Source organism: Rhinatrema bivittatum, chromosome 16 (assembly GCF_901001135.1).
Source record: "Rhinatrema bivittatum chromosome 16, aRhiBiv1.1, whole genome shotgun sequence".
Classification (NCBI taxonomy): Eukaryota; Metazoa; Chordata; class Amphibia; order Gymnophiona; family Rhinatrematidae; genus Rhinatrema; species Rhinatrema bivittatum.
The window spans coordinates 1,878,500-1,904,039 of NC_042630.1; the positions used below are offsets into that span (position 1 = coordinate 1,878,500).

General features: G+C 50.3%; 1 protein-coding gene across 1 annotated transcript in view; it reads left to right on the forward strand.

Annotated features, from left to right (window-relative positions):
* The window catches only part of LOC115078382 (centrosome-associated protein CEP250-like), a 69,233-nt gene that overhangs the window by 42,165 nt on the left and 1,528 nt on the right, over positions 1-25,540 (forward strand). The window contains 14 exon segments of the mRNA XM_029581290.1: positions 2,107-2,337; positions 2,420-2,613; positions 3,497-3,624; positions 10,270-10,439; positions 17,076-17,243; positions 18,600-20,023; positions 21,170-21,556; positions 21,772-22,096; positions 22,099-22,809; positions 22,862-23,439; positions 23,483-23,960; positions 24,056-24,193; positions 24,308-24,418; positions 25,092-25,160. Coding sequence (XP_029437150.1) covers positions 2,107-2,337; positions 2,420-2,613; positions 3,497-3,624; positions 10,270-10,439; positions 17,076-17,243; positions 18,600-20,023; positions 21,170-21,556; positions 21,772-22,096; positions 22,099-22,809; positions 22,862-23,439; positions 23,483-23,960; positions 24,056-24,193; positions 24,308-24,418; positions 25,092-25,160 — 5,112 coding nt within the window.

The window sequence follows — 25,540 nt, forward strand, 5'->3', positions numbered from 1 at the left end:
AGCACATTGATCCTGGAGAATGGGAGCTGTCCGAGACGGCAGCCTCACTTCTCTTCAGGACGTGGGGTCGTCCACATCTAGATCTGATGGCCGCCACTCAAAGAAACGCCAAGGCTCCGCGCTTCTTCAGTAGATGAAGGGAACATGGGGCAGAGGGCGTGGATGCCCTAGTCTTGCTGTGGCCATGGAACGTCCTTCTCTACATGTTCCCACCCTGGCCTCTGGTGGGAAAGGTACTCCGAAGGATCGAGTTACACCCGGGACTCTGGTGGCTCCGGAGTGGCCGCGTCGACCATGGTTTGCGGACTTGGTCAACCTGGCGGTGGATGGTCCTCTGCTTCTGGGACACCTGCCAAACCACCTGAGCTAGGGTCTCGTATTTTTCGACCAGGCAGAACGCTTTTGTCTTGCAGCCTGGCTTTTGAAAGGCTCAGGCTGAGGAAGCGGGGGTATCCTGAAGCAGTTATTTCTACCTTCCTGAAGGCTCAGAAGACTTCAATCTTGGTGGCCTATGTCCGGGTCTGGAAGGTTTTTGAATCCTGGTGTGTCGCTACGAATATCTCGCTGCAACAGACATTGGTCGCCCAAGTCCTGGCTTTCTTACAACTGGGTCTCGACATGGGACTGGCTTTCAATTCACTGAGGGTTCACGTGGCGGCTCTCGGGGCTCTCTTGCGTCTCGCAGGAACTCCGCTCTCTTCTCATCCAGATGTTGTTCGTTTCCTTAGAGGAGCGAAGCATGTCAAGCCGCCAATTCGCAGTCTATGCCCCTCCTGGACTTAAACTTAGTGCTCCGGATCCTGGAAGGTCCGCCTTTCGAATCCTTAAAGAGAGCCATTCTCAAGGACCTCACTTTGAAGATGGTGTTCCTGGTATCTATTTGTTCTGCCCGTCTGATCTCGGAGCTGCAAGCCCTGACCTGCAGGGAGCCTTCTCTCCGTATTACGGATTCGGAGGTAATGTTGATTACGTTGCCCTCCTTTTGGCCGAAGGTGATCTCTGCTTTTCATGTGAATCAATTGGTGGAACTTCCATCTTTTTCTGATGAGGATTCTCCCCAGCTGAAACGGCTCAATGTCAAGTGTGTTCTCATGCGCTGTCTGGAAGTTACTAATGAGTTTTGCCTGTCGGACCATCTCTTTGTCCTTTGGAATGGTCCCAAGAAGGGCCACAAGGCTTCGAAGACCCCCATTGCCCGCTGGCTGAAGGAAGATATATCGGTCGCTTACCTTGGAGCAGGTCGACAGCCTCCGGTGGGCAGTAAGGCGCATTCTCTTCAAGCTCAAGCAGCTTCCTGGGCGGAGAGCCAGGCGGTTTCGCCACAGGAGATTTGCAGAGCAGCGACCTAGAAGTCACTGCATACCTTTGCTCGTTACTATCGTTTGAACCTTCAAACTCAGGATTCTGGTTCCTTCGGTGCTCAAGTCATCCGAGCTGGGCTTTCAGGGACCCACCCTACTTAGGGAAGCTCTGGTACATCCCACGGTCTGGACTGATCCTGGTACATATAAGGAAAAGAAAATTATTCCTTACCTGCTAATTTTCATTCCTGTAGTACCATGGATCAGTCCAGACGCCCTCCCTTGGACTGTTTGGGGGGGGGTGTTTCTGGGAAGCACATTGCAGCTCATCTGTCTACTGTTTTCTAGTCATGTCCAGAAGGTTTTTTCTGATTAGGAGTTCTTTCGTTAATTTACTCTTCAAGTAGTTACGCGTTTGGTCCATTCGCAGTTGAAGTTCATTTTTAGATCCATCCAATCTGTTTTGCTTCTTGCTTGGATATATTTAATACTGAGGGGACACAGAGGGCGCTCTTACTACTAAGGGACCGCCTTCTCAGTTTTTGCTCTGACTCCATCTGCTGGAAGGGGGAGACAACCCATGGTCTGGATTGATCCTTGGTACTACAGGAACGAAAATTAGCAGGTAAGGAATGATTTTCTTTTCCACCTGAACAGTCATACTGTGCTCCTTGTGTGCAACTCTGTGTCTGTGTGTATACTTCTGTCCATCCGACCCACAGGAGGGAATGAATGTAAGTGTGTCTCTGTGTGGAGGATGAGGGAATGTGCTCTCTGGTAAATGTCTCCCACCTCTCTCTCTAAGCTGGAGCAGGAGAATGAGTTGCTGTTTCTGCGGGTGGGAGAGGCAGACCGTGCTAGAGCCTCCACCCACGAGGAGCTGATCACATCCCAGGCGGAGAGAGAACAGCTGTCAGCGGAGAAGGCCCGACTGGAGCAGGGTCTGAGAGATGTGGATGAAGAGAGAGAGGAACTGGAGGCAGAACTGAGGGGCCTGAGACATGAGAGAGAGGAGATCCTGGAGAGACTGCAGCAAGTGAGAAAGGAAAGGGATAGAGCGGGGAGGAGGATACTGGTGACAGGTCCTGGGAGTTTGAGTTTGCTGTTCTGTCATATAGATCCTCAGGCAGCAGGATGGCTACAGCCAGGACTTGGAGCACTCTCGCTTAGAGGCATCTCGCCGAGGTGAGACAGTGGGGCAGTTGTCTCGGGATAAGGAGGCACTTGCGCGAGAGCGGGCCAGAATGGAGGTGAAGCTGGGGGCAGCCGAGCGAGAGAGGAGAGGGCTCTCTGAACAGGTGGCAGAACTGAGGTAAGAGGTAACTGGGTGGGTCCAGTGTGACTTGTATTCTGAACATTGCCTGCCTTCTCCTGCCTCGCACTCTGTCTCACACTCATAATCCTATGTGTCTCTTTTCTTGCCTCACTGTCTGTCGTACTCGTATACATATGTGTCCCACACGCATATCCTCCAGTGACTCCATCTCCTGCCTTCCAAATGATTTTTTAGTCTGACTCTTTCTCCACATGTTGCCAGAGTGACACACAAAATGGGCAAAAGGACAGGGTTACAACGTACAGAAGAGAAATCCCAGAGATTCTGATGCTTATCCGGATTCTCTCTGCTCAGCTCCCAGGTTCTGGTGCTGGTCCGGATTGTCTCTGCTCAGATCCAGGTTCTGGTGCTGGTCCGGATTCTCTCTGCTCAGATCCTGGGTTCTGGTGCTGGTCCGGATTCTCTCTGCTCAGATCCAGGTTCTGGTGCTGGTCCGGATTGTCTCTGCTCAGATCCTGGTTCTGGCCCGGGGGCAGGATCCCACAGACTCTGCTGCTCTCGCTGCAGTTTCTCCTCTTTCCCCCAGGATTAGACGCAGGTTTTCCTGCTCCTTCTTTTGTGGGAAGTCTGTGATTTTCCTCTTCTCTCTTTGCATTTTGCACAGTGCAGGGGAAATGCACGGCTGGTTCTGCATGCAGAATCTGTAGCTTCTTGGAGTTTTGAGTTCAGTGTTTGCACATTTCTGATTCTAATTCTCTCACATCCACACCCATGTGTGTGTCCTCCTGCGTTTCACTGTCTGTCACACCCACACATTTCTCCCTCTTGCTGTCTTACGTCTGTCGCTTGTACCTAGCCTGTGCATCTCTCATGTTTCTAAAGGAGATGTGGGAGACCAGCCTGTATGTGTCTCTCTCAGGTCCTTGAAGGAAGCCCTGGACGCCAGTCTGTTTGAGGCTCAAGAGCACATCTCTAGGTTGGAGATCTCCCAGCACCAGCTGGAGGTCAAAGTTCAAACAGTCACTCAGGCCAAAGAGACTATCCAAGGTGAGGGGGCGAGAAGGCAGGCAAATGAATTATAGACACTTACACCTGACAGTGACGACAGCCGCCTCCTAGTGTGGGACAGAGGGGAGAGCTCTAGGGGTGAGGGACGAGATGTTAGCATTGTAGACTAATATCTCCAGGTTCCTGTTCAAACCCAGATCAGTCCAGACTCCTAGATTTTGCCTCCCTGCCAGCAGATGGAGTCGGAGAAAGTTTCACCAATGCTGTACATAACCACCTGTGCCACCTGCAGTCCCTCAGTATTTCTCTGTCTCCAGCAGATGGGAGATGGTGCAAAACCTGCAGTCTGGAGAGAAGAAAAAAACCCAAAATATATAAAGAATAGAAGATTGCTGGATCCTCTCAGGGGATTGTGAAGTCTTGGTGGGGCCATCCCTCCTGGTTTGAAGTGAACGAGCAGGGGCTTGGGGACCCTTTTTGCTAACTTGATCTTAGAATCCGTGGGGTGGACATCTGATGGTCCAGATCCCTTATCCCTAGCTCTGCACTATCAGCCCGGAGGAGCAGGGAATATACTTTCTATTTCCTGTGGCCAGGGCTAGGTTGCTGACATTTGTATAAAGTTTGTTTTGAAAAAAAGCAAAAAGGAGCAATAGCCCTGCAGTTTTTTCTCGTAGCGGCCGAGCTTGCGGTTATCTTTGGTAGCAGCGAATCGGTGCAGGACTGTTCTCCGGCTTCCATCTGATGAGTGTAGCACGGTAGCAGCTCTTGGACCCAGCCACATGGTCATTGCGTTCGGGTCTTAAGCAGGCCTATTCTCGGGATGTGTTACTGGCAGAGAAGGGGCTTCGAGGGTGGGGGGGAGTCTACTGCTGCTGTTAAATCTGCAAAGGTCTCGAGGGTGTCCAGGCTTCTGCGGAGGGTGCTGTTGGCAGGGGAGGACAGGGGATCCCCACTGCAGCTGTCTCCTGCTGTTGCTGGCACCCGAGAGGACCAGGGAAGTTCTGGTTTTGATGATTTTCCCTGGCTAGGGTAATCTTGGACCTGGAGGATTTCCCTTTGGATAGGAATTCAGATGGATCCCATTCTTTTTCCAATGATTTTATTTTGCTTATGCATAGGGCTTATTAGCTGAATGTGCAGCAGGAGATAGTGCTAGGTCCTGGTCTCGATTCAGAGGTGATACCCGGCCCGTGAAGGACTCCGTACCAGTCAAAAGAAAGCGTTCGGAGAGCGTTCACCTTTTTCTGGATCTTTACTCGCAGGCTGGTGGAACTGAAGAGGACACTGATGACTCATATGATCCAGAGGCTGCAACAGGGGATTCCTCAGGTGCTGGATGCAGCAGACCCGATCGAGGGCCCAGGGGGAAGTTCTGGTGGCCAAAAAGGTTGATGTCAAGATAGTGGAACTTTGGACTTTGATTTCATCTGTGCTTCAGGAACTGGGCATCAACGTTCCTCAGGAAAAATCGGACCTGGAGGGCACAGACTTGGAGTTGTATGGTTTTTCCTAGGACAAGCAAGATATTAGTCCTCACACATGGGTGACATCATCAGATGGAGTCCGGCACGGAAAACTTATGTCAAAGTTTGTAGAAACTTTGACTGGTACACTGAGCAAGCCCAGCATGCCACTATCCACACGTCCACGTGGGGTCCCTCTATAGTCTCTTCTTTTCCACGGTGCTGTCATTTCGCGTTTGTGGAGTTCGTGCTTTTTCCTGATTGATTCGTCGATTTTCCTGTGCCGGGTCCCTCTTAATCCTCTGGCTTAGTTTATTGGGCGGTGTGGTACGTTTTTATCCTTCTGTGCAGTCTATACCCGATGGTTCGCCTCTTTGGTGGCTGCTGGTCATCAACTGCACATCGGGCCTTTTTTTGTAATGGCGTCATCGGGGTTTTGTCTGTCCCCAGTGCCCCCGGACCATGTCCCTCATGGATCCACATGTGTGTATCCTCTGCCTGGGGGCATCGCACGATGTTCGGGGGTGTTGTTTTTGCAACCAGATGACCCCCAAGGGCTGGCGCACCCGCCTTGATAAAATGGAGAAGCTCTTCGTGTCGAAGAAATCTGGGCCCTCGACTCCAAAGGGCCCAGGAGAACCAATGGGCACCAAGCTAGAGCTGTCTACCCCTCCACCGGGGCCTTTGGTGGAGATAGGTGCCAGGGATTGGCCATTGTCCATCTCTTCATGATCCAGGACCTTGGGATCGTCTCTTCTTTCCTCGGCGCTGGGAGACGCCTCCCCCTCCTGAATCCTTCCTGTCTTTGGCGGATTTCCAAGAGGAGTTGAAACGCAGGGTGCAATTGGCCATTGTCTGAACCCTGCAGGGCATCAAACCGCCAGCCTCACCGATGCTGGAGCCTGCACCCTCAATGTTAGCACTGCTGCTGGAGCGCCTCGATGTTTTTCTTGGCGTCCTCCCTACGCAGCTGCTGCCCGGGGGTCCGTTGATGCCCCGGCGACCACCATTGCTGCCTCTGTCAGGTGCAATTCCCATCATGGGTTCCTTCGAGGAGGAAGGGGCGTTGCAGCCCACAGCACTGTTGAGTCCCTTGGTTCCACAGCTGGTGTTGCTGGTCCGGTTCCGGGTCTTTCTGGGACCTTGATGCTCTCTGTGCCCAAGCTTAGAGGCCTAGGCAGAGGTCCGCCACTGGTGTCTCCAGGCGATCTTAGGGAGGAAGAGGCCCCATATGACCCATGGGAGGATGATACCTCCGAGTCTTCGTCTGATGACTTGGGAGATCTTCTCTTGGACCCATTCCGGAGGAATGACGTCTGTTACCGCCTGAGGATTTGACCTTTGCGGGATTCATCCGAGCCATGGCAGAAACCATTCTGTTTTAGCTTCTGATGGTAGAGGATGCCAGGCATAAAATGCTGGAGGTTTTCCAGTTTGTCGATGCCCCGAAAGAGGTGGTGGCTGTTCCCATCCATGAGATCTTCAAGGAGTTACTCCTGAGGATTTGGAACATCCAATCTCCATGCCTCCGTTGAATCAGAAGGCTTAGTTCAGCATGCTTTGGGGTTTGAGAGGCGCCAACTCCCTCATCAGTCGATCGTAGTGTAGTCTGCCCTCAAAAAGGCCAAGTGGTCCCGCACCCATATCTCTGCTCCTCTGGGTTGGGAGCACAAGGTGTTGGATGCACTGGGTAGGAAGATGTGTCAGGGTGCCATGTTGATCGCCTGTATTGCTTCCTACCTGCTGTACATGATGCAATTCTCCAGGAACCTCTGGAAACAGGTCCAGGAATTCTCTGAGCGGCTGCCCAAACAACAGTAGGAAGCTTTGTTGGCAGTTGTCCAGGAGGACCTAGAATGTGGCAAACATGAGATACGCTCCACCTATGATGTGTTTGAAACGGCAGCTAAGGTGGCAGCAGCGGACATGGTTCTCTCAGGATGGCCTAGCTCCGAGCCTCTGATCTCTGGCCAGAGGTCCAGGAGAAGCTCACAGACCTGCTGTGTACTGGCAAGAATCTCTTTGGTGATAAGGTGAGGGATGCTGTGACTCAGTTGAAGGATCACACAAAAAAAGCCCAAACGTATTCCAGAACCCTCACACTGTAAGCACACATCAAAAGAAAAGGGTATCACTGGTCAAAATTCATACACATGTAATGAACTCAATTTGTAGGACCTATAACTCGATGAGTTTGGCTATCATTCAAACTCATACTTGGGTACAACGGTCCATTTAATTTATTAATACCAGAACCAATTTTTTAGTTTTTTTAGTTTTATATTTTAAAGAACCCAAAAAGTTTGTTTTCAATAAAAAGCTATATCCATAAACTGAAGCTGACGCGCACACACACAATGGATGTCCTTGCAAATCCTTCCGGATAGGTTATGACGTAATAATCGCAAATCACCCGTTTTGCATGAACACTACAGGCTCAATAAGGCAATAATACTTGCAAAAATAATAATGTGGACCTCTGTCTTCTTGTAGTTTCAAAAGAGGGCCTATATATTCCAGCTCCTGGGCTTCCATGAGACATTGTGTGAGTGTTACCATCTGCACCCCCTGCCTACTCACTATATCTCAGTTTCTCTACAGCTCAGCCTCCAGGGATCGCTGCTCCAGCTTCTGAGGGACTGCAGCCCAGCCGGGCATTCCAGCTCACTACTGCCTCCTCTGGTGGTTCAGTATACTGTCTAATAAAAGGACTAGTGTGTGTGTCTGTCTCCTAACTCTGAGCCTGACCGGTGGTCCCTCTCGGGATCTCCCCCCGGGGGCATGGTCATCTGCCACCGGTCCAAGGATCCACCCACAACTCTCCTAAATAACAACAGTTTGCTAATCCCAAGCAGACTGTTAACTCTGAACTGAACATTGAGCGGCTACAAATTTTCCATCTGGGACAGAAGATGTGTCCGTCTTGGAATCTTAATCTGGTGCTTAGAGGAATGTGTGAGACTCCATTTGAACCACCGAGGAGATCAACGTTAAAGGACTTGACTCTCAATCGGGAGGAGCTCGGAGTTCCAGGCTTTGTTGGGTCAGGATCCCTTTCTGGGGATTTCTGGTTCGGGTGTGTTAGGCATGGTGCCTTTTTTCTGCCCGAAGGTGGACCCGGCGTTCCATCTTAGTCAAACTGCGGAACATCCGGCCTTTCTGGGGTTGGATTCCTCCACACCTCACGTGAGAAAACTTAGGCTTTTAGATGGGAGACGTGCATTATTGAGGTATCTAAAGGTTACTAATGATTTTTATAGCTTTATTGTGCAGTGGTCCAAATAAAGGAGATAAAGCATCTAAGGCTAACATTGTGTGGTGGCTTAAGGAGCTGATTGGGTCGACTTATATTCTAAAGGCTGGCCAGTGCCTGAGGGTTTAAGGGCTCACTCAACACATTCTCAGGTGACCTCTTGGGCTGAGTCACAGCAGGTGTCTCCGCAGGAAATTTGCAGGATGGCTACTTGGAAGTCGTTGTACACTTTTGCTAGGCATTATCGCTCTTCCATGTGCTTTGGTGAGAGTGTACTATGAACAGATCTCTCCAGATCCCACCCGAGTTAAGGGCAGCTTAGGTACATCCTGGGAGCTTGGATTGATCTGGGTATGAACAGGAAAGGAAAATTGGTTCTTACCTGCTAATTTCCATTCCTGGAATACCACAGATCAGATCACAGATTGTGGGGGGGGGGGGGGTTGGAGGAATTTGCTGCTCGTGTACTGATAGGTATATATAGTGCAGATTTATTGGATGTTTTCAATGCTGTTTGCTTGCGTTATTGTTGGGAAATGAGTTTTCTATTTTATTGCAACCTCATCTTCCTCCTGCTCATTGGGTGGGGGAAGTTTGCATTTAAGATTTTTAGAGTTGCTGTCATCTTGCTTCTCATCTTTGACTGCAGGTGGCACACTGGGTTATATGGAGTGTCAGAAAAACTTTCTCTGTCTCCATCTGCTGGCAAGGATGCAAAACCCAGGAGTCTCAAGTGATCTGTGGTATCCAGGAATGAAAATTAGCAGAGAAGAACCAATTTTCCTGTGACTTGTTGCAAGGAGTTGATGGGGCAGGGAGTAGTGCTGTGGGTGAACCTCAGTCTCTGGGATCTCTTGCTGCTGGGAGTTGGAGCAGGTGGTAGTGCTATAGGTTAACCTCAGTCTCTGGGATCTCTTGCTGCTGGGAGTTGGAGCAGGTGGTAGTGCTGTGGGTGAACCTCAGTCTCTGGGATCTCTTGCTGCTGGGAGTTGGAGCAGGTGGTAGTGCTATAGGTTAACCTCAGTCTCTGGGATCTCTTGCTGCTGGGAGTTGGAGCAGGTGGTAGTGCTGTGGGTGAACCTCACTCTCTGGGATCTCTTGCTGCTGGGAGTTGGAGCAGTTGATAGTGCTGTGGGTGAACCTCAGTCTCTGGGATCTCTTGCTGCTGGGAGTTGGAGCAGGTGGTAGTGCTGTGGGTGAACCTCACTCTCTGGGATCTCTTGCTGCTGGGAGTTGGAGCAGGTGGTAGTGCTATGGGTTAATATCAGTCTCTGGGATCTCTTGCTGCTGGGAGTTGGAGTAGGTGGTAGTGCTATGGGTTAATATCAGTCTCTGGGATCTCTTGCTGCTGGGAGTTGGAGCAGGTGGTAGTGCTATGGGTTAATATCAGTCTCTGGGATCTCTTGCTGCTGGGAGTTGGAGCAGGTGGTAGTGCTGTGGGTTAATATCAGTCTCTGGGATCTCTTGCTGCTGGGAGTTGGAGCAGGTGGTAGTGATGTGGGTTAACCTCAGTCTCTGGGATCTCTTGCTGCTGGGAGTTGGAGCAGATGGTAGTGCTGTGGGTTAATATCAATCTCTGGGATCTCTTGCTGCTGGGAGTTGGAGCAGGTGGGAGTGCTGTGGGTTAATATCAGTCTCTGGGATCTCTTGCTGCTGGGAGTTGGAGCAGCTGGTAGTGCTGTGGGTGAACCTCAGTCTCTGGGATCTCTTGCTACTGGGAGTTGGAGCAGGTGGTAGTGCTGTGGGTTAACCTCAGTCTCTGGGATCTCTTGCTGCTGGGAGTTGGAGCAGGTGGTAGTGCTATGGGTTAATATCAGTCTCTGGGATCTCTTGCTGCTGGGAGTTGGAGCAGGTGGTAGTGCTGTGGGTTAATATCAGTCTCTGGGATCTCTTGCTGCTGGGACTTTGTGGGGCAGATGGTAATGTTGTGGGCTAATCCCCCATCCCTGGGGTCTCTTGCTGCAGGGGAGGTGAACTGCTTGCAGATTGAGCTGGAGACTGAAAGGGTGAAAGTGGAGAAGGAAAGAGAAGCTCTAATGCAGCAACTCTCCTGCGTAGAGCAAGAACAGCAACAAACTGTGAGTCAGCTACGGACAGACCACGAGGAAGAGGTTGTGAGACTGCTAAAGGAGAAGGTATGAGAGAAAGTGAGAGATGGGAAACCCAGGTAGCATGAGAGCAAATTTTGAAGGGATTTGCCTAGATAACTAACGAGTTCTCTTGCTAAATCCATGCAGGTGAAGGTAGCTTTCTCCAAGGACAAGCAGGATGGTAGTCCTCATACATGGTGACATCGGATGGAGCCCAGCATGGAAAACTTTTGTCAAGGTTTCTAGAAACTTTGACAAGCACAAGCATGCCCAGCATGCCGCCAACCACGCGTCCACTCGGGGTCCCTCTTCAGTCTCTTCTTTTCCATGGGGCTGTCACCTTGTGGTTTCAGAGCTCGCTTTTCCTTTTTGAGAAATTTGCTACTTTAAAGTGTGTTTTTGCCTTCCACGCGTCATGTAGGGGAAGTTTCCAGGGTCATCGTGGTCAGTCGCTGACGGCGTTCCCTCCCGGTGAACATCGATCACGCCCATTTTCCAATGGCATTGACTGACTTTCGCTAGTGTCACCAGTGCCCCCGGACCATGTCCATCACAGACCCCCACAAGGGCTGTGTCTTTTACTTGGGGGCTTCCCACGATGTCTGTGTTTGCGATATCTGTGCCCAGATGTCCCCGAAGGCCCACCTTGATAAAATGGAAAAGCTTTTCAGGTCCAAGCATTTGGAGCCGTCCTCGGAATCAGGGACATCCACCCTGCTTGAAAAGGAGCTCCCGGCTCCTACTCCCTCAGGTTCTCCTCCCCCCGTCCTGCCTGGTCTCGAGATTGGCGTTTTCCCTGTCCTCTCATTCCCGGTCCGGTTCCTCAATGTTGTCATCGGTATCGGGAAAGGACCCCACGGTGTTCATCAAGAAAGATCTAAGAAGCATCAGTATCGGTCCTCTTCTTCCTCCAGACCAGACCATGAGAAGGCATCGACCTCTGTGCCTCCTACGAAGCGGTCGAGGGCAGAAGAGGCCTTTCCCTCCAACCCCACCAATGCTTCCAAGCAGCCTCCATCAGTACCGGTGGAGGGCTTGGTTCCCCTTACACCGGGAGATGTACCAATTCCGCTAGTTCTTCCTCAGGCCGTGCTCACCTCACCGGCCTTCGAGGAGGAATTAGAGATGCGTGTGCGGTTGGCGGTCGGCCGGGCCCTGCAGGGCCTTAAGCCTCCCGTTTCCTGGGTACCGCCTCCACCATAAGAGCCTGCTACACCGATGCTTGAAGCCCTTGTTGGAGCGGCTCAAAATGCTCATCAGTATCTTACTGACACAGCCAGCTTCAGTGCCCCAAGCCCTCCATGGCCCCTGGGCACACCACTGCCACTAGCCCCCATACCGGTGAGCGACTCCTCTGAGAAGGAAAGGCCATCGGGCTCGATGGCGGCCCAGAGAAGCACAGTGCCATCTCACCTGCCAGCTCTTCAAGGACCATTGGGGTCAGTTCCACGGATTCCTTCAGTGCCCCCATTCCCGCCAATGCCATTGGACCCCATGCCACCCTCGTGGTCTCGGGACTTCCCGGTGCCCTCGAGGACCAAGCTGCGCATGCCGATGGGCCCTGGACTCCCTGCATCCCCGGAGGTCGCAGTGAGGGAGAAGCTCCCTATGACCCCTGGGAGGGGGAGGTTTCTATATCCTCCTCCAATGAATCGGAAGATTTGCCTTCTGAGCCCTCTCCACCGGAAGAGCGATGGCAATCTCCCCTCAAGGATCTTTCTTTCCTTTACGGGGTTTGTCAAGGCCATGGCTGAGTCGGTGCCTTTGCAATTATGAACAGAACAGGTCTCAAGGCACAAAATGCTTGAGATCCTGCAATTCATGGATGCCCCGAAGGAGGTGGTGGTGGTGCCAGTCCATGACATTTTCAAGGTACTTGTGACCTGCCTATGGGAGCATCCCATCTCTGTGCCGCCGGTCATCAGAAAAACAGATGCGGTGTACCTAGTCCAGCCGTCCACTGGATTTGACCACCGTCAACATTCCCACCAATCATTGGTGGTGGAGTCAATCCTAAAAAAGGTTAAGAGGATTTGTACCCATGCATAACGCTCTTGATGTGTTGGGATATCAAGTGTTTCAGGGAGCTGTGCTCATTGTCTGTATAGCCTGCTACCAACTTTACATGGGACAATATTCCTGGAACTTATGGAAGCAGGCACTGGAATTTAGTGAGCATCTACCTCAACAGTTCCAGGAGGACTTCCAGTCTGTTGTCCACCAGGGCTTGGATTGTGATAAGCATGAGGTACGCTCGGCTTATGACATTTACAAGACAGCCATGAGATCTGCAGCGGGCATTGGTGCCCATCGGACAGCATGGCTACAAGCTTCAGACTTGCGCCCTGAGATACAGGACCAGCTGGCCGACTTGCCTTGTATGGTGGAGAACCTGTTTGGAGACTAGATTAAGGAGGCTGAAGCTCAGCTGAAGGATTACCAAGAGCCTCTTCAGTAATACTTCTGACATCTAGCCTACCAGAAAGCCCCAAGGCAATATCCTAAAAGGCCTTTCTATAGACCTCGTAAATATTACCCGCCTGCACTGAGAGCCAGAGCTCAAAGGCCTGCACCCAAGATGAGGTAGAGACAGCCTAGACCACCTCAGTGCCTGCAGTCCCACCGCAGACCCCCCACCACGGGGTTTTGACTGGCAGCTAGGAGTAATAAGCCAGCCTTCTCCTCGAGACCCCAACCCTCCAGTCAGAGGTTGTTTATAGCTATTTGCAGATTGGTGGACCTCCAATCCATTGGACCTCTGGGTCCTAACCATCATTCGTCAGGGTTACCGACTGCATTTTCAGCGACCTCCATCCCGCTCCCCTTCTCCTCCTCGGTGGAGAGTGGCAGGGGATGTGCAGGTACTTCGAGTGGAGCTCTCTGCCCTTGTTTCTGCTCAGGCGGTCGAGCCTGGTCCACCCAGCCAACGGGATAAAGGGTTCTACTCTAAGTACTTTATAATCCCAAAGAAGACGGATGGCCTCAGGCCTATTTTGGACTTGAGAGCTCTAAACTGTTTCTTGATAAAGGAGAAGTTCAAAATGGTCTCGCTGGGTACCCTAATTCCCCTTCTCTGAGCAGAAGACTGGCTCTGCTCCCTCGATCTAAAAGACGCATACGCCCATATCCCCATTTTTCATGCAGATCGGCAATACCTAAGATTCCTGGTCGACGGACAGAGCTATCAGTATCGTGTCCTCCCTTTTGGCCTCACATCTGTGCCCTGGGTTTTCACCAAGTGTCTGGCACTTGTCGGGGCACATCTTCGAAAGCTGGGAGTTCATTTTCCCCTACCTTGACGATTGGCTCATCAAGGGGGGCTTCCAACAGAGGGGTTCAGAGGGCCTTGCGCCTGACAATTGACACCTTGGAGACCCTGGGATTCTTGATCAACTATCCCAAATCCCATCTCCAGCTGTCCAGGCAGCTGGACTTCATTGGGGCACACCTGGACACTATCCAGGTGAGGGCTTTCCTGCCTTGAGACAGGGCAGAGACCTTAGCAGCTCTTGCCTGGCATGTCTCTGGCTGCCCACATGTCTCCGCTCATCAATTCCTCCAGCTGCTGGGCCACATAGCAGTGAAGGTACATGTGCGATGGGTGGTGTCAGGCTTTGCAGGATTTGCATGCTCACATCCTGATCATGATCACGCTACGGCAATCCCTCCTGTGGTGGACAATCATCCCGAACCTAGAGGAGGGTTGTCCTTTTTGGAGTACTTAGCCTCAGGCAGGATGGGGAACTAGTAGTCAGTTCAGGAGTCATGGCTCCAGATCTACCTCTTGGAGCTGCGAGCATTCTGAGAAATCCCTGTGAACAAGATAGTTCTGGTTCAGACAGACAATCAGGTGGCAGGGGCTGCTGTACCCTTCCGCTCATAACCAGGACACTCCAGAAGTTACGGCAGGATCAGGTCTCCATGATTCTGATTGTTCCCTGCTGGCCCCGCCAGGTCTGGTTCCCTACTCTTCGGAACATGGCTTTGCGCCCCCTCCCCCAATACAACTGGGGATGGCTCCGTACATCGTACCTCATCACCCAGGACCAAGGCATGCCCCGCCACCCCAACTTGCTGGCCTTGGCCCTCCTGGCCCTGGATGTTGACCGGATCACGATAGAGGCCCTCGCCTGTCGGAGGGGTATCTCGTGTCCTCCTGGAGTCCCAAAAGCCTTCCACTAGAAAATAATGTAATCTAAAGTGGAAGCTGTTCTCTTCTTGGTGCGTGATCCTCGCACCCTAGACCCCTTCTCTTGCTCCCCTTCGACACTACTAGACTATCTGTAATCGCTCTGAGTCTGGTGAGGGTTCACCACATAAGAACATAAGAAAATGCCATACTGGGTCAGACCAAGGGTTCCATCAAGCCCAGCATCCTGTTTCCAACAGTGGCCAATCCAGGCCATAAGAACCTGGCAATTACCCAAACACTAAGTCTATTCCATGTAACCATTGCTAATGGCAGTGGCTATTCTCTAAGTGAACTTAATAGCAGGTAATGGACTTCTCCTCCAAGAACTTATCCAATCCTTTTTTAAACACAGCTACACTAACTGCACTAACCACATCCTCTGGCAACAAATTCCAGAGTTTAATTGTGCGTTGAGTGAAAAAGAACTTTCTCCGATTAGTTTTAAATGTGCCCCATGCTAACTTCATGGAGTGCCCCTAGTCTTTCTATTATCCGAAAGAGTAAATAACCGATTCACATCTACCCGTTCTAGACCTCTCATGATTTTAAACACCTCAATCATATCCCCCCTCAGTCGTCTCTTCTCCAAGCTGAAAAGTCCTAACCTCTTTAGTCTTTCCTCATAGGGGAGCTGTTCCATTCCCCTTATCATTTTGGTAGCCCTTCTCTGTACCTTCTCCATCGCAATTATATCTTTTTTGAGATGCGGCGACCAGAATTGTCCACAGTATTCAAGGTGCGGTCTCACCATGGAGCGATACAGAGGCATTATGACATTTTCCGTTTTATTCACCATTCCCTTTCTAATAATTCCCAATATTCTGTTTGCTTTTTTGACTGCCGCAGCACACTGAGCCGACTATTTCAATATGTTATCCACCATGACGCCTAGATCTCTTTCTTGGGTGGTAGCTCCTAATATGGAACCCAACATTGTGTAATTATAGCATGGGTTATTTTTCCCTATATGCAGCACCTTGCACTTATCCATGCCATAGGAACTTACCATCGGGGTTTGGATAGTTCTGCAATTTCTTCCAATCCACTAGTGGGCAGATTCATGAGGGGCTTACTACAACTAAAGCCCCCTACTCACCCCCGAGCGGTTTCCTGGGATCTCAACGTAGTCCTCTCGCAACTCATGAAACCTCCATTTGAACCGTTGCGCTTGTGTAACCTAAAGTACCTTCTGGAAGGTGATCTTCTTGGTTGCAGTTACATTAGCTTGCAGGATAGGTGAACTGCAAGCTCTGGGGTCGTACCCGCCTGATATAAAGTTTTGTCATGACAAGGTGGTCCTACAGACACCCCTGAAGTTCCTTCCCAAGGTAGTTTCAGAGTTCCTTCTCAACCAGTCCATTGTGTTGCGGGCCTGCACACATTGGATTGCACTTGCCTTTTACTTGGAACGGATAGTGCCCCACCGGGCCTTCAACAGAAACCGATTAGGAGTCAACGTCTCCAAGCAAACTCTATCCCACTGGCTAGCGAATTGCATCGTTTTCTGCTACGCACAGGCGGGGCTGCAGCTTGATGGCCATGTAAAAGCTCACTCTGTCCGGGCCATGTCGGTCTCGGTGGCTCACTTGCGTGCAGTTCCCATTCACGAGATTTGCAAAGTGGTGACCTGGTGTTCTCTCCACACTTTCGCCTTGCATTATTGCCTGGACAAGGATGACCAACAAGACAGTCGTTTCAGACAGTCCGTCCTCCGTAATCTCTTCCAGCCATGAAAACCCATCTCTCCCTCCATGGGCCCTGCCCTTGGGTGCAGGCCTGCTCCAATGATGGCTGCAGTTCCAGTTGTGCACGTTGACACCTGTTCTCTGCTGCCCATATTCAGAGAGGCCTGGAGCTACTTAACCACCCATGTGTGAGGACTACCATCCTGCTTGTCCTTGGAGAAAGCAGAGTTGCTTACCTGTAACAGGTGCTCTTCAAGGACAGCAGGATGTTAGTCCTCAATAAACCCACCCACCAGCCTGCAGATTTGGATTTTCTCGCAGTTTATTTTTTCACGAACTCTATGTTATAAGACTGAAGAGGAACCCCGCATGGACGCATGATTGGCGCATGCTGGGCATGCTCGGTGTACCTGTTAAAGTTTCTAGAAACTTTGACAAAAGTTTCCCGGGCTGGGCTCCATCCGACGATGTCACCCATCTGTGAGGACTGACATCCTGCTGCCCTTGGAGAGCACCTGTTACAGATAAGCAACTCTGCTTTCCTCTTAGTGAGTAAAAGATGCACTGTAGTCACAACATGTGCACCTTTAGCCGTGGTTGAAGGAGCTAGCGTTACTGTGAGGAAGGGGAGCTACGTCAGTGCCTATGCTGCACCTGCGGAAAGTCCAGGGGTCCTTTCTATCCACAGCATTTGCCAGCTCTGATTTTCAAGGAGAAATTCTGTAGGGAGTTGCCCCTTTTGAAAGTTAGCTGGCAGGTCCTCCCGAGTGATATATGTATGACTGAATCTCCTTCCCTCCTTAGGACATTGCACATGCCCAGCACGAGGCAGCCATGGAGCGCCTGAAACAGCGAGAGGTGGAATTGGCGAGCAGTTATGAGGAGAAGCTGGAACGGCTACGTCAGGAGAGCACTGTTGCGCACGAGGAACACCAGGAGGCCCTGGCACGGGTGGAGCTTAACAAGCAGCAGGTAGAAGAACAAATAACCCCAAATCCAGCTCTGAGACCCCTGAAAATCGCTTCCTACATTCACACATCATGTGGTGGTTAAACCTGGGACCAGACTGAAGGATGCAACATTAAGGCACCGTAGGGCAGTCCTGAACCAGCCACAACCCTTGCCCCAAGATTTAAATGTCTTACAATTTCTGAAGAGCAAGATTTTCCTTTTTGTCTTTTAATCTGTTTTTCTGCTTCTTTTTTTAATTTTTTTTTTATCAGTTCATTTGTTTTTTTTCTGAGGTTTTTTTTAATTTTTTGGTCTCTCTTTTGATCATTTCATTTTTTGTTTGCTTTTTAATGGGTTTTTCCTGTTTGAGTACCCAGATCAGTCCAGACTCCTGGGTTTTGCCTCCTTGCCAGCAGATGGAGACAGAGAGAGTCTCACTGACTCTGTACATAACCCGGTGTGGCACCTGCACTCTCTCAGTATTTCTCTGTCTCCAGCAGAGAGTAGAAGATGCAAAACCTGCAGTCTGGAGAGAGAGAGAGGAAAAAAAAATAAGACAATAAAATGTTTGGATCCTTCCAGGGGATTTTGAGGTCCTGGTGGGGCCATCCCCCCTGGTTTGAGGCGGACGAGCAGGGGGCTGGTGATCCTTCTGATAGCTCTGTCTGGAGGTCCGGATCCCTCATCCTCCATGAGACAGCGGTGGAGCAGGGGTGTCCCTTTTATAGGGTTTGCCCTGGGCTAGGTTTCGATAAGACTTCCTCCGGTCTCCTTGCTCAGCACGCTGTACTGATGTCGTTCCCGGTCCTGTTGGGGTAAGGGGAAGTGGGCTTCCGAGCGGGTTGAGCGGCCTCGCTTTAGGCTTGGTTGCCACACCGCGTGGTAGGCCATGGTGGCGCCATCTTGCGCACGTACCTCCCATTTATCAGCCATGGCAGGCAAACGCTGCAGGGAGGCTGACCCTGGCAATGTTCAAGGGGGTGGATCATGAGACATCGGAGGATTGACTTTCTCATCTCTAGAAGAGGGAGAAATTACATCTGATTGAGAGCTGCTTTGGATTCTGCTCTGATTTTTTTCTTTTTGCACAGAGATGTCTTGCTGAGTTTGTTGGCTCAGACCCTGAACACGCTTGGAGGGGAGGGAGTTTGCTTGGAAATTTATGGTTGTTGCTATCATCTTGGCTTGGGTACAGGTCGATACTGAGGGAGTGCAGGTGGCACACTGGGTTACGGACAGTGTCTGTGAAACTTTCTCTGTCTCCATCTGCTGGCAGGGATGCAAAACCCAGGAATCTGGACTGATTTGTGGTACCACAGGAACGAAAATTAGCAGGTAAGAACCAATTTTCCTTTTTTCTTTCTTGCCTCTTTTTAGGAGCTGGCCATGCAGCAGGACAGCCGAATGCACCTGGAACAGGAGAGGCAGCATCTGCGTGATTTGCTCCGTGCCTCTGAGGAGAAAGTTGCTGTAGCTGAAGGGTGTCTTCGCAACCTCGAACGTGAGCTCCAGGCTGCCCATCACACTGTGGCTATGAGAGGCAGTGAGGCCCAGGCTCTGAATCTCCGAATCCAGACGCTGGAAGCCTCAGGAGAACAGGAGGTGGCACAGAGGGAGGCACTGCAAGGGAGTTACTTTTGCCTGAGACAGACCATGGCAGAGAGAGACACTGAAGTGGCAAGACTGAGAGAGAGGATAGATGAAAGTGAGCAGGACAGAGGGACACTAAGGACTGAAAGAGACACTTTGAGGAGTGAGATACAGAAACTTTCTCTGTGTGCCACGGAGAGAGATGGAGAGAATGATGCCCTGCGAGAGAGGATACAGGAGAGCGAAAAGGAGAGGGAGACATTGTCCCTGCATACTGTGAAGAGAGATGGGGAAATTAGAGCCCTGCGAGAGAGGATACAAGAGAGTGACAAGGAGAAAGCAACACTGAGAAGTGAAATAGAGAGACTGTCTGTCTGTGTCATGGAGAGGGATGAAGAAGTCACTGACCTGCAAGAGAAGATGCGAGAGAGCGAGAAAGAAAAAGACAGTCTAAAAAGTGAGAGAGTGACACTGTCTCTGCATACTGTGGAGAAAGATAGGGAGGTTACAGTCCTGCAAGAGAGGATACGAGAAAGTGAGGAAGAAAATCACACACTGAGAAATGAGAGAGACACACTGAGGAGTGAAATAGAGAGACTGTCTATCCATGTCATGGAGAGCGACAGGGAGGTCATTGTCCTACAAAAGAAGATGCGAGAGAGCGAGGAGGAGAGAGACACTCTGAGAAGTGAGAGAGAAACACTGTCTCTACATACTGTGGAGAGAGATGAGGAGATTAAAGCCTTGCAAGAGCAGATACAAGAGAGTGAGGAAGAGAGAGACATACTGAGACAAGAGAGAGAGAGACTCTCTCTATATGCTGTGGAAAGAGATGGGGAAATTACAGCCTTGAGAGAGAGGATACAAGAGAGTGAAGAGGAGAAAGGCACAATGAGAAGTGAGACACGAACACTGAGGAGTGAAATAGAGCGATTGTCCATCTGTGTCATGGAGAGAGACAGGGAGATCATTGCTCTACAAAAGAAGATGCGAGAGAGTGAGGAGGAGAGAGACATTCTGAGAAGTGAGACAGAGATGTTGTCTTTATGTACGGTGAAGAGAGATGGGGAGATGAAAGCCTTGCAAGAGAGGATGCAAGAGAGCGACAAGGAGAGAGCCACATTGAGAAGTGAAATAGAGAGACTGTCTATTTGTGTCATGGAAAGAGACAAGGAGGTCACTGTCCTGCAAGAGAAGTTGCGAGGAAATTGAAGGAAGGAAAGAGACAGCCTGAAAAGTGAGAGAGACATACTCTCTCTGCATACTGTGGAGAGAGAAAGGAGCTTAAAGCCTGCGAGAGAGAATACAAAAGTGCGAGGAGGAGAGAGACATACTGAGACATGAAGAGAGAGACTGTTCTGTATACCGGAGAGAGAGATGGAGAGATCAAGGCCCTGCAAGAGAGAATACAAGAGAGCGAGGAGGAGAGAGAGACACTAAAAGTGATAGACACACATTGAGAGTGAAATAGAGAAACTATCTTGTATGTTATGGAGAGAGACAAAGAGATTGCAGTCCTACAAGAAAGGATACAAGATAGTGAGGAAGAGAGAAATGCACTGAGAAGTGAGGAGAGCACTGTCCCTACAAACCGCAGAGAGAAATGTAGAAATTAGAATTGAGGTCTTGCAGGAGAAGAACGAGAGAGTGAGAAGGAAAGAGAGATACTGAAAGTGAGATACAGAAACTGTCTCTACATACCATGGAGAGAGACAGGGAGATTACAGCCCTGCGAGAGAGGATTCAAGATAATGCGAAGGAGAGAAGCACACTGAAAAGTGAGAAACATCAATTGAAGAGTGAAATAGAGAGACTCTCTCTGTGTGTCATGGAGAGAGACAGAGAAATCACAGCCCTGCAAGAGGTTGAAAAGGAGAGAGAAACATTGAGGAGTGAGCTTGAGAGTTTGTCATTATATATGACTGAGAGAGACAGAGAGATCAAGGCCTTGCAAGAGAGGATACAGGAGAGAAATGAGATAGACAGAGAAGTAAAGGTACTCCAAGAGAAAATACATGCGAGTGAGGAGGCAAGAGAGACATTGAAGAACAAATTAGAGAGAGTGTCTCTATGCTTGGCAGAAAGAGATGGAGAAATTGCAGTCCTGAAAAAAAGGATGCAAGAGAGTGAGGTGGAGAGAGAGATGCTGAGAACTAAGATGGAGACAATATCTCTACATGTGACAGAGAAAGAGATGCCAAAAAGTGAAGTAGGGAAGCTACCTTTAGCTGTGATGGTGAAAGAGATGCTGAGCAGCAACTTAGAGAGTCAGTTTCTAAGTGTTATAAAGAGAGATGAGGAGGAGGAGGCAAAGATGCAGCAAACTGAGGCAGAGCATCTACGCCTTATCCTGATAGCGAAGGAAAGCGAAGCCACATCAATGAGACAGCAGATCCAGACACTGGAAGAAACATTGCCAGTCAGAGACTGCGCAAGAATTCAGAGCAAGCTGGGGAATTTCAGGTGATGCTAAAAGAGGATGAGAGAAGGTCAAGGGATATGGAGTACTGGCAAACAATGCTGAGGGAGAAGCAGACAGAGACAGAGGCTCAGCGTCAGCAGATAAGTGTACTTCAGGAGTATGAGGAAAATCAGGAGATGCAGCTGCAGCAACTCCAGGTGAGGGTGCAAGAACTCACCCAAATGCTGCTCCAGAGAACCGTGAGCTTGAATCTCAGCAAGCTGCAGCTCCAGGAGCAAGAGGAAGAGGAGGCGGCCCGGAACTTGTCCTCCATGAGGACTTAGCACGGGTTAAGGCTGCACTCCAGGAACGGGCATGTGAGGTGGAATCCCTGAGGAAGTGGGAGGAAGAGGAGAAGACAAGGGTGAACTCTCTGCAGGTTGCACTAGTGCGCTCCGAGATGACCCTTCGACAACGGGACAGTGAGATTGCAACCCAACGGGACCAGCTTCGGGAGCTTCGGGAGCAGGAGGGTGAGGCAGAAGGGCTAAGATAAAGTTGCTGCAGGAGAGCCTGGGGGCATCTCAAGGCATCACTGAGAGAGAGGCAGCAGGACCTAGAGTTGCTTAGGCAGCAGGTGGAGGAGCAGGAGGAAGAGGAAGCAAGGCAGACAAAGGCCTTGCGGCAAGCCTAGAGCAAGGCCAAGGCCATGCTAAGAGAGCGGGATGGAGAAATTGAAGCCCTGCGCAGTGAGATCCAGGAGCAGGAGGAAGAGGAGGCAGCACAAGCAGAAGCTCTTGGCCAGTCAAAGCCACCTTACAGGAAAGAGAAGAAGAGGTGGAATCTCTTAGAGATCAGTGTGAGGGACTGCAGCAGGTGGTGAAGGGACAGAAAGGAGGAGCTTCGGTTCAAGGTGAACGACTGATCACTTTGCAGCAGCGGGATGAAGAGACGCAAGCAGCTCTCAAGTTATACCGAGACCGTCTTGTGCAGCTGGAGGAGGTTGCTGCAAGAGAAGGGGAGAGTGAAAACACAACTTTGAGAGTAAGGCTTGCCCAGCTTCAAGATCAAGAGGAAGAAGAGGCAGCCAAGGCCAGGGCAACATTAGAGGTCCTGGAGCATCTCCGACGAGTGCTGAGTGAAAAGGAACAGGAGATGAAAGGTCAGAGGGAGAAGGTCAGGCAATTTGAGGAAGCCATGAGGGAGAAGGAGATAGAAATGGACACTCTGAGAGGAAGAGTCCAACTAGCCCATAAAGAAGAAGAAGAGAAGGGAGAACTGCTGGAGAACCTCAACCAACTACAGCAGATGTTGGTCAGAAAGGATGAAGAGATGAAAGCTCAGGAAGAGAAGATTAAATTGCTTGAAGAAGCAATGAGGAACAGAGAAGTGGAAGTGGCGACCTTGAACCAGAGAATTACAGAGCTTCAGGAGCAAGAGAATGAGGAAAAATCAAAGCCTACAAGGGAATCTCAACCTGTTAAAAAAGAGCTAATCAGAAGGGATGAGGAGATGAAAGATCAGAGAGAAGGTCAGCCATCTAGAGGAAGTTCTAGAGGAGAGAAATCAGGGATTGGAAGTCCTGAGGGGGAGAATTGAAGTGCTTACAAACACAGAACAAGAAGTGAATCTCATATATCTCCAACAGACACTCACTAGCAAGGATGAAGAACTGAAAAGTCAGAAGGAGAAAATCTGCTATCTTGCAAAAGCTTTGAGAGATCGCGACCTGGAATTGGAAACCCTAAAGGAGAAAGTCAGAGCGCACGAGACTTCTCTGAGGCAGAGAAAGATAGAAATAGAGACCACGAGGGAGAAAGTCAGACAACTTTCTATGCAAGAAGAAGATGAGAAAGAAAGTTTGGTAAACCTGAGTAATCTCCAACAGACACTATACAAGAAGGATGAAGAGCTGAAAGGTCATTGGGAGAAGATCAGGTACCTTGAAACATCTCTGAGGGCGAGATCAATGGAAGCAGAAAACCTGAAGGAGAAACTTCAAGGATATGAAAAATCTTTGAAGGACAGAGAGATGGAACTTGTGAAACTAAGAGAGAAGCTCCGAAGATATGAGATCTCTCAAAGAGAGAAAGAGATGGAAGCAGAGAACATGAGGGAAAAGCTCCAAGAATATGAGGCCTCTTTGATGGAGAGAGAGATGGAAATGGAGAACCTGCGGGAGAAGGCCAGAATACTTCAAGTTCAAGAGAAAGTTGAAAAAAGACAGTTTGAAAGAGAACCTCAGTTGTGTCCAATGGACACTGACCAGGAAAGAGGAAGAGCTGAAAGATCAATTGGAGATGGTTAGGCATCTCGAGATGTCTTTCAGAGAGAAAGAGATGGAAGTGAAGAAGCTGAGGGAGAGAGCAATAGATGCAGAGTCCTTGAGGGAGAAGGTCAGAGGACTTCGGGTGCAAGAAGAAGAAGAAAACGCCCTCAGAGTATCGCTGGAATGTCTCCATCTGAACCTCCAGCAGAAAGACCAACAATTGTCAGTGAGTAGAGAGAGGATCCGGCAGCTGGAGGAAGAGGAGAGTGTGCAGATAAAGACCCTGCAGAGTGACCTGGAATGTGTGACCTCTGTCCTGCGGCACACCGAGAGTGCAGAAATTGAGTGGAAGGAGAGAGTCCAAGTGTTGACCACTACCTTGGCGGAGAGTGAGGCAGAGACAAAGGCACTGAGAGAGGACATGGAGGTCCTGGAGGGTATGGTGTCTGAAAGAGATCGCGATCGTCAGCTTCTCCAGGTTGGTAGCTGACTTCCTTTTGCCTTCCTAACATTGCTCAGAAGGTAAGTCCTCGGCTAGATTAATGTGTAATGGTTTCTGCTGCTTTTCCACAGAGTGTTAATGAGGATGACGAGGGAAGTGAGAAACTAACGGAACGTCTGAACCGTCTCCTGTGGGCAGTGGCAAAATTGGAGCACGAGAAACGTGGTTTGGAGGAGCGCAATGTAGAATTGAAGACAACCTTGGAGAGGGTGAGGGGCTCTCTGCAGTGCCTCATAGCTGAGGCTAGGGAGAGTCTCACGAGTCCTACTGAGCACTCCCTACCTCCGGATCAGGACTGAGGCTGAAATGTTTTCTCTTTCCAGGTGGAGAAAGATAGGAGGAAGTGGAAGAAGGAGTACAGGCGTGTATCTATGGGAAGACTTCATTTCTCAGGACTTGAGTCGGGGGATTTTGGTCACCCGTCGATGGGAAAGGTTTGGCTGTTTTGTAGTGGGTGGTGGTTCCTTGTCATTGCTTTCCCCGGGTACCCGCTGCCATTGCCAGCTCTGCTGATCACAGAAGGCCACTTTGATGGGTGATCTGTGATTAAAGACCCAGACTTCATCTTCCATCATGTTTCTCAAATTAAATCAGGTCAAAAGATCTTAATAAATAAAGTGTAGGGCTGGGAAAACCTCCACTGACCGTATCAAATCTGCAAATCCTGAGGCTTGATTCTATGTACAAACAGGGCCAGATCTGCTGAGCGTTTTCCCATAGAGACAAAAGCGGGAACGCCCTTTAGTACATCTGAAGCATAGATAGGTAGAAATATAGATTTGTTTTTAATCTTGATTTGCAACTTGTGTGAGTCTATGAATAATTTGAATTTCAGACTCGGAACCAGGTCAGAGAGAACTGAATGTGGGTGGATACCTGGAGTCAGGTCTTGGGTTTCTGTCCTAGCTGGATCCGGATTATCCAGTAATATGCTGGCTCCTGCTCCAGGCTGCACGTAACCTCTTCTATTCCTTCCAGACAGAAATCTCCCCTAGCCACAGCGTCAGAAATAACGCTCTCTCAATAGTATCCCCTGCCTCACCCCCAGTGCTATCGTTTTCTGGCATAGAATCAAAATTCAAAGACATAATTTAATGTTTTTCTCAGCCAGTCGCAGAGGATCAAGTGAAGCAGACAGAGGGATCTCAGCAGAGTTTGCCAGAGCTATTGAAAGAGGTGAGGGACTAGGGAAGAGAAAAAAGTAGACCATACTGTGAGGAAACTCATGCTGGCAGAGTCCCCTTGAACAGGAGTCCCAATGATGGGGCACTGCCGTGAGGAAGCTCGCGTTGCCTGGGGCACTGCCGTGAGGAAGCTCGCGCTGCCTGGGGCACTGCCGTGAGGAAGCTCGCGCTGCCTGGGGCACTGCCGTGAGGAAGCTCGCGTTGCCTGGGGCACTGCCGTGAGGAAGCTCGCGCTGCCTGGGGCACTGCCGTGAGGAAGCTCGCGCTGCCTGGGGCACTGCCGTGAGGAAGCTCGCGCTGCCTGGGGCACTGCCGTGAGGAAGCTCGCGCTGCCTGGGGCACTGCCGTGCGGAAGCTCGCGCTGCCTGGGGC